Source organism: Salvelinus sp. IW2-2015, linkage group LG19 (assembly GCF_002910315.2).
Source record: "Salvelinus sp. IW2-2015 linkage group LG19, ASM291031v2, whole genome shotgun sequence".
Classification (NCBI taxonomy): Eukaryota; Metazoa; Chordata; class Actinopteri; order Salmoniformes; family Salmonidae; genus Salvelinus; species Salvelinus sp. IW2-2015.
In genome coordinates, this window is record NC_036859.1 from 6,458,376 (window position 1) to 6,469,119 (window position 10,744).

Here is a 10,744-nt window from a genome sequence, read left to right on the forward strand (position 1 = left end):
GAGCCAATCAGTTGTGTTGTGACAACGTAGGAGTGGTATACAGAAGATATAATTGCCATAATTGGTAAAAGACCAGGTCCATATTATGGCAAGAACAGCTCAAATAAGCAAGGAGAAATGACAGTCCATCATTACTTTAAGACATGAGGGTCAGTCAATTCAGAAAATTTCAAGAACTTTGAAAGTTTCTTCAAGTGCAGTTGCAAAAACCATCAAGCGCTATGATGAAACTGGCTCTCATGAGGACCGCCACAGGAAAAGAAGACACAGAGTTACCTCTGCTGCAGAGCATAMGTTAATTAAAGTTAATTGCACCTCAGATTGCTGCCCAAATAAATGCTTCAGAGAGTTCAAGTTCAGACACATCTCAACACAACTGTTCAGAGGAGACTGTGTGAATCAGGCCTTCATGGTCAAAATGCTGCAAAGAAACCACTACTAAAGGACACCAATAATAAGAAGAGACTTGCCAAGAAACACGAGCAATGGACATTAGATTGGTGGAAATCTGATTAGTCCAAATTTGCGATTTATGGTTCCAACCGCCATGTGTTTGTGAGACGCTGAGTAGGTGAACGGATTATCTCCGCATGTGTGGTTCCCACCGCGAAGAATGGGGGTGCTTTGCTGGTGACACTGTCTGTGATTTATTTCGAATTCAAGGCACACTTAACCAGTGTGGCTACCAGAGCTTTCTGCAGCGATACGCCATCCCATCTGTTTTGCTCTTAGTTCAAAAACCCTTGAATGAGTAGGTGGGTCTAAACCTTTGACTGGTACTGTATATTGGAATTTCATGTATACTGAGAGAGATTTGGACAATTATTCAAACAATCAATCTTTATTTAACATCGATTAATTATTGCAATAATGAGACTGGTCGACCCAACACTCTTGAGTGTTGGACCGAGAGCCTAACCTTTACAAAGGAATCCTGGTTCTAATATAGCTGACACTAAAATGTTTGGTCATTGCTGGTTGCACCCCTCCCATGCAGATAGGYGGCATCATAAGCCATTTTTGGGTCCATCTCGTGGTTCATCTCGTGCACCTGGTGTTGTTTTAACCCCCAACCTGGCTTAATTTCCCAAATACAAGAATGATTAGAAACAATGAGGGATTGTTCTACTCCTAAGCTATCTCTAGTAAAACCCATGTCCTTGACCATACGCCCAGTAGCTGCAGGGAGCTAGTGTGGAGACCATTAAAAACAAAGCATTAGTAGAACCGAAATGTCTTACTATTTGTTAAGAATTAATTGTTAACTATTAATATAAAAAAATCTGGTAAATATGTMATTTTTCTCTCACATTCCCCCATTTTCAGATTTCTCTCAATTTCTCTCAAGTTTCAAAAGACATTAAGAATATAAATAATTCTAAGTCAGAGTACATTTTTCATAATGTTGATACTGAGCATACTCCCATTGATCAGCATGGTAGAAATAACTATTTCCATCCCTATAGCACCATCTGYAAGAACACAAATTAGCATATCTTGTTGGACAAATCCAGGTTTTGACTCGCGGTGTCACACCCTGATCTGTTTCACCTGTCTTGTGCTTGTCTCCACTCCCCACCAGGTGTCTCCCATTTGTTCCCGTTATTCCCTGTGTATTTATACCAGTCCTATCTGGCTGTTGCCAGTTTGTCTTGTCAAGTCAAGCCAAGCAGTGTGTTTTTCCATGCTCCTGTTTTTCGTAGATTCTGTTTTTCTAGTCCTCCCGGTTCTGACCCTTTGCCTGCCCTGACACTGTACCCTTTGCCTGCCTGACCATTCAGCCTGCCCTCAAGCCTGCCTGCCGCCCTGTACCTTCTGGACTCTGATCTGGTTTATGAATTTCTGCATGTCCTCGACCTGCCTCTTGCCTGCCCCTTGTTTTTCAAAAAATATCGAACCATCTGCCTCCGGTGTCTGCATCTGTGTCTCGCCCTGTGTCGTTATTTATTTCATTTTTTTATTTCACCTTTATTTAACAGGTAGGCAAGTTGAGAACAAGTTCTCATTTACAATTGCGACCTGGCCAAGATAAAGCAAAGCAGTTCGACACATACAACAACACAGAGTTACACATGGAGTAAAACAAACATGCAGTCAATAATACAGTAGAAAAATAAGTCTATATACAATGTGAGCAAATTAAGTGAGATGGGAGGTAAAGGCAAAAAAGGCCATGGTGGTGAAGTAAATACAATATAGCAAGTAAAACACTGGAATGGTAGATTTGCAGTGGAAGAATGTGCAAAGTAGAAACAGAAATAATGGGGTGCAAAGGAGCAAAATAAATAAATACAGTAGGGGAAGAGGTAGTTGTTTGGGATAAATTATAGATGGGCTATGTACAGGTGCAGTAATCTGTGAGCTGCTCTGACAGCTGGTGCTTAAAGCTAGTGGGGGAGATAAGCGTTTCCAGTTTCAGAGATTTTTGTAGTTCGTTCCAGTCATTGGCAGCAGAGAACTTGAAGGAGAGGTGGCCAAAGGAGGAATTGGTTTTGGGGGTGACCAGAGAGATATACCTCCAGGAGCGCGTGCTACAGGTGGGTGCTGCTATGGTGACCAGCGAGCTGAGATAAGGGGGGACTTTACCTAGCAGGGTCTTGTAGATGACCTGGAGCCAGTGGGTTTGGCGACGAGTATGAAGCGAGGGCCAGCCAACGAAAGCGTACAGGTCGCAGTGGTGGGTAGTATATGGGGCKTTGGTGACAAAACGGATGGCACTGTGATAGACTGCATCCAATTTATTGAGTAGGGTATTGGAGGCTATTTTGTAAATGACATCGCCGAAGTCGAGGATTGGTAGGATGGTCAGTTTTACGAGGGTATGTTTGGCAGAATGAGTGAAGGATGCTTTGTTGCGAAATAGGAAGCCAATTCTAGATTTAACTTTGGATTGGAGATGTTTGATGTGAGTCTGGAAGGAGAGTTTACAGTCTAACCAGACACCTAGGTATTTGTAGTCCACATATTCTAAGTCAGAACCATCCAGAGTAGTGATGCTGGTCGGGCGGGCAGGTGCAGGCAGCGATCGGTTGAATAGCATGCATTTAGTTTTACTTGTATTTAAGAGCAGTTGGAAGCCACGTAAGGAGAGTTGTATGGCATTGAAGCTCGTCTGGAGGGTTGTTAACACAGTGTCCACAGAAGGGCCAGAAGTATACAGAATGGTGTCGTCTGCGTAGAGGTGGATCACAGAACCACCAGCAGCAAGAGCGACATCATTGATGTATACAGAGAAGAGAGTCGGCCCAAGAATTGAACCCTGAACCCCATTAAGACCGCCAGAGGCCCTGACATCAGGCCCTCCAATTTGACACACTGAACTCTATCAGAGAAGTAGTTGGTGAACCTGGCGAGGCAATCATTTAGGGAGCCGATGAGGATGTGGTGATTGACAGAGTCGAAAGCCTTGGCCAGGTCAATGAATACGGCTGCACAGTGTTGTTTCTTATCAATGGCAGTTAAGATATTGTTTAGGACCTTGAGCGTGGCTGAGGTGCACCCATGAACAGCTCTGAAACCAGATTGCATAGCGGAGAAGGTGCGGTGGTATTCGAAATGGTCGGTAATCTGTTTGTTGACTTGGCTTTCGAAGACCTTAAAAGGCAGGGCAGGATCTGTCTCTTATACACATCTAGATGTGTATAAGAGACAGGAGGTGCACCCATGAACAGCTCTGAAACCAGATTGCATAGCGGAGAAGGTGCGGTGGTATTCGAAATGGTCGGTAATCTGTTTGTTGACTTGGCTTTCGAAGACCTTAGAAAGCCAGGGTAGGATAGATATAGGACTGTAGCAGTTTGGGTCTAGAATGTCTCCCCCTTTGAAGAGGGGCAGCTTTCCAATCTTTGGGAATCTCAGTTGATACGAAGGAGAAATGGGGAAGGCTTGGGCGAGTTGCTGTGGGGGGTGCAGGGCTGTTGACCGGGGTAGGGGTAGCCAGGTGGAAAGCATGGCCAGCTGTAGAAAAATGCTTATTGAAATTCTCAATTATAGTGGATTTATCGGTGGTGACAGAGTTTCCTATCCTCAGTGCAGTGGGCAGCTGGGAGGAGGTGTTCTTATTCTCCATGGACTTTACAGTGTCCCAGAACTTTTTTGAGTTTGTGTTGCAGGAAGCAAGTTTTTGCTTGAAAAAGCTAGCCTTGGCTTTTCTAACTGCCTGTGTATATTGGTTTCTAACTTCCCTGAAAAGTTGCATATCACGTGGGCTGTTTGATGCTAATGCAGAATGCCATAGGATGTTTTTGTGTTGGTTAACCTCTCTGGCGCAGGCATTCCGCTAGCGACCCACTTCGACAACATCCGGTGAAATTGCAGAGAGCCAAATTCAAAATACAGAAATAGTCATAATAAGCATTCACAAAAAAGATTAAAGATTAACTTCTTGTTCATCCAGCCGCTTTGTCAGATTTCAAAAAGGCTTTACGGCGAAAGCATACCATGTGATTATCCGAGGACAGCACCCCGCTTACAAAAGCATACAAACATTTTCCAACCAAGTAGAGGAGTCACGAAAGTCAGAAATAGCGATAAAATTAATCACTTACCTTTGAAGATCTTCATCTGGTTGCAGTCACAAGAGTCCCAGCTACACAATAAATGTTTGTTTTGTTCAATAAAGTCCCTCTTCATATCCCAAAAACTCAGTTTTGTTGGCGCGTTTTGTTCAGTAATCCACTGGCTCAAAGGAGGTCAAAACATGCAGACGAATACATCCTAATAGTACCGGTAAAGTTTGTTGAAACATGTCAAACGATGTTTATAATTAATCCTCAGGTTGTCAATTGTCTAAATAATCGATAATATTTCAACCGGACAATAGCATATTCAATAGAAAGGAAAAACAACGAAGGAAGCGCACACGGTCACGCGCGCAAACCAGCACTGCATGCTTCCTCAGTCCACTGACAGAAAGGTCTCATTCTTCTTCATTTTTCAGAAAACAAGCCTGAAACAATGTCTAAAGACGGTTGACATCTAGTGGAAGCCATAGGAACTGCAATCTGGGTCCTAACCCATTAGATACTCAATAGGCATTCAATTGAAAACTAGCCACATCAAAAACATCCCACTTCCTGGATGGATTTTTCCGCCTGCCATATCAGTTCTGTTATACTCACAGACATTATTTTAACAGTTTTGGAAACATTAGAGTGTTGTCTATCCAAATCTACCAATTATATGCATATCCTAGCTTCTGGGCCTGAGTAACAGGCAGTTTACTTTGGGCACGCTTCTCATCCAGACGTCGAAATACTGCACCCAAGCCATAAGAAGTTTTTAAACCCGTTGGAGCTAAAAAAATATGACACATAAAGTCCCGAAACACCCCACGGTTGTGGTTACTCACTACTTGTAGATATTTCCTCAGCGAAGTATAGCAGTTCTGTGCAGGTGTCCTCACAAGATTCACAGCAAGCACAGCTATCAATGCAGACAGTACTCCTTAGCAGCAACAGATATCTCATGGAAACATGAACTCGTTAATCTTCCACAAGCAATTCTCTCCAGGTCTCGCACRATGCTAGGCTAACCTCGAGCTGTCAAATACCTCCACGATGAGACAGTACCTTCAGTCTCTACTAAGTATTTCTTAACAAAATAATAACACTCTCTTATAAAATAAAATCAGTATTTCCCTTCAAAGCTCGGTAGATATGGGTTTTGTTCTATTTTTATCGTCTTCTTTCATAGATTTTCTTCACCAACACTGATAATGTCTCTCCATCACTCTTTCAACGTCTCTCCCTCTTTCTTCAACGTTTCTTTTTCTCAGGCCTCCTGTTAACCTGGTCAACTCTCCCATTGGCCTCAGCTTAACAAGCTACCTTATTGGTCAAAACTTAAAGGCAAACCACTTATACATTAAATAAATATTTCTTCAAAAGAAATGCATTAACGACATTACAATTCAGGAGCAATATGATCACCTTTTTAATTTAATACCAATTAATTATAACAAATAAACTCTACACCTGGTTTTAACAAGGGTATTACATCTACATAGGCGTACAGAGGCCCATTAACAGCAACCATCACTCCTGTGTTCCAATGGCACGTTGTGTTAGCTAATCCAAGTTTATTATTTTAAAAGGCTAATTGATCATTAGGAAATCCGTTTGCAATTATGTTAGCACAGCTGAAAACTGTTGTTCTGATTAAAGAAGCAAATAAACTGGCCTTCTTTAGACTAGTTGAGTATCTGGAGCATCAGCATTTTTGTGTTTGATTACAGGCTCAATATGGCCAGAAACAAAGACCTTTCTTCTGAAACTCATCAGTCAATTCTTGTTCTGAGAAATGAAGGCTATTCCATGCGAGAAATTGCCAAGAAACTGAAAATCTCATACAACGCTGTGTACTACTCCCTTTACAGAACAGCGCAAACTGTCTCTAACCAGAATAGAAAGAGGAGTGGGAGGCCCCGGTGCACAACTGAGCAAGAGGACAAGTACATTAGAGTGTCTAGTTTGAGAAACATACGCCTCACAAGTCCTCAACTGGTAGCTTCATGAAATAGTACCAGCAAAACACCAGTCTCAACATCAACAGTGAAGAGGCGACTCCGGGATGCTGGCCTTCTAGGCAGAGTTGCGAAGAAAAAGCCATATCTCAGACTGGCCAATAAAAATAAAAGATTAAGATGGGCAAAAGAACACAGACACTGGTCAGAGGGACTAGTTTCCGGAAACATTTCAAAGAGACAGAAAATGACTACCCCCATTATCCTGGAAGAGAAAGTGCACATTTCATTAATATTCACTATACTAGATCTTAATCAGCAACCCAAATGTTTTAATTACAAAAAAACATGATGAAGATAATTCCACTGTACTCCATGTATCTCGCCACCGAGTCTAACGATTCACTCCCATATATGACTGGTCTCTCTTTTCCCCATGATTTTCTGTATCCACCACACCATAATGCCCTCCATGTTCCTCGTGCCTACTCCTCCCTTTCGTCCATTCTATAAATCTATTTCAGAATAAGAMAACATAAAATGTRAAACTACTTCAGAATAAGCCGAAATCAAATCCCTCACAAGATTAAAAACATCCAAGGTTCTCTGGGTTTGCAAGGAGTATTTGGTCATTCCGATTTTAACTTGTTACCTTTTAGACYCCATTGTCTTTGATTCTAGCGAGGATTATCCAACCCCAAAATCGGCTGCACTTCCATCCATGTAAAATTATCCAGTCATTGTTAATGGACATATGTTTAAAGACATGGGTAATAGCTGTATCGCCTTAGATTGTGCCCCTGTTACCCTGCTAAATGGGGGCGGCAGGTAGCCTAGTGGTTAGAGCGTTTTGTCCAACCCCAAAATCGGCTGCACTTCCATCCATGTAAAATTATCCAGTAATTGTTAATGGACATATGTTTAAAGACATGGGTAATAGCTATATCGCCTTAGATTGTGCCCCTGTTACCCTGCTAAATGGGGGTGGCAGGTAGCCTAGTGGTTAGAGYGTTGRACTAGTAACCGAAAGGTTCCAAGATYGAATCCCTGAGCTGACAAGGTAAAAATCTGTTGTTCTGCCCCTGAACAAGGCAGATAACTGTAATTCCATCTGGAACTCTCATGTTATTTACTACCCTTGCTTAATCCAGTTGACTCTCCAATAGGGAAAATGTTTATCCTTGCTCCCTCAGAACAACAGTGCTTTAWTWMRRAKRRRGATTGTATCCAATCCTTATGTCACAAGTTACTGGAATACATTCGTCACTAATATATGTTGGAAAAAAGTCTGGTTATTACCACACAAATAGTTGCTTGTTAACAAGGTCAAATAGGTCTCYTTAAGAATGATCCATAAGTATTACCCTGCAAATTATTACCTGAAGAAACTCCAAAAATAAATTMATATTGATTGTACTTTTTGTGTTGAGCATCCAGAAACAGTTTCACATTTATTTTGGCATTGTTTACATGTACAATTATGGAAAGATATTCACAGTTTTATAATTGTTAATATTCTTGATGACTTTTGTTTGTTATGGGAGAATGTGCTGCTCAGTTTCCTTAACCATAATAAAGATAAAGGAAAACAATTTTACCTCATAAGTCTAATTTTGCTAATGGCAAAATTTCACATTCATAAATGTCAATTTACTAATAAAAAAACACTCTTCCGTGTTTTCTATAAGGAATTTGAGCAGTACATTAAGACCATTCTACATTCTTCTAATAAGAAAGCTGTTAAAACAATCAATATGTGTGTTTCTTTTAAGGTCTTTGTATRATCTGTAATTTGTTGTACCCCCTAGCATATTTTATCATTGTCTATTTATGTACTTATTGTATGTATACAGACTTTTTCTACATTGGTAATAAAACAAATATATATATATATATTTTTAAAGGCAGTTAACCCACTGTTCCTGTTAACTGTTAACTGACTTGCCTAGTTAAATAAATAAATAAAACATACGCATTTGAACATTATAGGCTATACATTATAGATAAACGGACGTCTTGTATTTTAGAGAGGCTTAACTTCAAATATTCACGTTTCTGCTGAACTATCTCGTAAAATATAGCAAAAATACATTGTTTTGAACTGTGTGTTGTGTAGTTTTGTCAATAAAGTTATACACATGTACGAAACGGAAGTTTGCCTATGCGCATTAGTGTTTACGTTGTGAACGGCGTGACGCAAACGTTGAGGAATTGGTGAGTTTAAAAACGAGTATTTCTGTGGTAAATTAGATATTAAAGATATTCCATTAATTTGATTAGATGCACCTACATTTACTACAGCAACAGATATGAAAAGAAGTCCCGTTTTGTTTGTTAAAGTCGTAGCTGCTTTGCCGGTTACCTCAACAAAGCTATCACAGGCTAATATTAGCATAGCTAGCTAATCCACCCTCTGCACCAAAACCCAGTGTATAAGATAGCTATACTATAGCCTATAGTAGTTGTCTTATAATAGTGTTATTACATGCATTGTTAGGCCTCTTGCTTTTGGTGTAGAAATGTATGTAACAAACTACGTTTGAATAGTAGCTTTAGATAGTTGGCTAGTTGCACCCTAATTGCTAGCTAGGTGCCATGGGCAGCGAATGTTACTAGTTAGCTAAGCTGAACAAATGTTATATAATTTGGTACAATTTCAAGTCTTATTTTYCCCCCCAAAGATTCTCCCCAAATGCACAAGTGAAAAAACGTACATTTTTAAATTATGTTAAACTTTTTCCCCCCAATATGTTTCTCCAGAGTGAAGACGTCTACCTTGAGTATTTGACCAGCTGTCCAGGAGGTGGAGTTGAGTGTTTTGACTGTGAGTGAATCCATTGCTCTGCAAAATGGATTTCCAACACAGAGCTGGGGGCAAGACGGGGAGTGGTGGGGTGGCGTCCTCCTCGGAGAGCAACCGGGACCGGCGAGAGCGGCTCCGCCAGCTGGCCCTGGAGACCATTGACATCAACAAGGACCCCTATTTCATGAAGAACCATCTGGGCTCTTATGAGTGTAAACTGTGTCTGACACTCCACAACAATGAGGTAAGGAAGTGCTCATTTTAACATAACTCTTTATATGATGATCAATTGTCATTTGAATTACAGATTTTAACCATTATTGTTTTCTCTTTACAGGGCAGCTACCTGGCYCATACACAGGGAAAGAAGCATCAAACAAATTTGTAAGTACATATGGATTACTACTACTTTTGTGTCATTTTAGCACTGTSTATATTTGGTTTTGCTCACTTCTCTATTTTGTTGAATGCAGAGCAAGAAGAGCAGCCAAAGAAGCAAAAGAAGCTCCCGCCCAGCCAGCCCCCGAAAAGGTGAAGGTTGAGGTCAAGAAATTTGTGAAAATTGGTCGACCKGGGTACAAAGGTAGGTTATTATGTGTTTTGATTTAGTCATCATCAGGCTCTCAAAGGATTTGATGACTCTAGAACAATCTAATGTACTGAAATGTATTGATATTATTTCCCTTCTCAACAGTAACAAAACAGAGAGATCCAGAGAGCGGGCAACAGTCTTTACTTTTCCAGGTGAGTCTGAATCAGAGTATGTGAGCGGAGCTGGCGAGGAGCGGAGAGTGCCCAATTTGACTGGAGCTTGGAGCGAGATTCCCAAAGGCTGGAGCGTTGGCATTCTCGCTTGCTCCAATTTCGCTCCAGTAGCGCTCACATCACAAGCTCAGGGCATGCCAGCCCCATGCATTTGTAGTCTACTTGTGTGCTGCAAATAGCCCCTTGCTAATGTCATGGAGTTTGTTAAATATTTTCATAAAGAAACTGATTAAACACACAGGTGCTAAATCAAGGTGACTTACAAAGATGAGGTCCAAGAGGAAGTGCAGTGATGTAGTGTCCACAACTAAAGAATCATTGTGGAATCTGAGACATTTATCCCAAAAGCCTGAAGCCACAGACTGGCCAAACTCGTGTTTCTAAAAATGAAATCTTATATATATTTTTTTAACCAGGTAGGCCAGTTGAGAACAGGTTCTCATTTACAACTGCGACCTGGCCAAGATAAAGCAAAGCAGTGCAACAAAAACAACACAGAGTTACACGTGGGATAAACAATCGTACAGTCAATAACACAATAGAAAAGTCTGTATACAGTGTGTGCAAATTAAGTAAGGAGGTAAGGCAATAAATAGGCCAATGGTGAAGTAATTACAATTTTGCAATTTACCAGTAGCGTGCCGTGGGCCTGGGGCCTGGGCCTTCAGTGAGGTACTACACAGTCCCACCCGAATTAATCCACCTCTTATTAC

General features: G+C 41.0%; 1 protein-coding gene across 1 annotated transcript in view; it reads left to right on the top strand.

Annotated features, from left to right (window-relative positions):
• Positions 1 to 8,593: 8,593 nt before the first annotated feature.
• The window catches only part of LOC111979693 (splicing factor 3A subunit 2), a 5,096-nt gene continuing 2,945 nt past the window's right edge, over positions 8,594 to 10,744 (top strand). Inside the window, exons 1-5 of the mRNA XM_024010329.2 lie at positions 8,594 to 8,677; positions 9,224 to 9,510; positions 9,604 to 9,650; positions 9,740 to 9,849; positions 9,961 to 10,010. Of these exons, the coding sequence (XP_023866097.1) occupies positions 9,313 to 9,510; positions 9,604 to 9,650; positions 9,740 to 9,849; positions 9,961 to 10,010 (405 nt within the window). The 5' untranslated portion in view covers positions 8,594 to 8,677; positions 9,224 to 9,312. The remainder of the gene's footprint in view (positions 8,678 to 9,223; positions 9,511 to 9,603; positions 9,651 to 9,739; positions 9,850 to 9,960; positions 10,011 to 10,744) is intronic.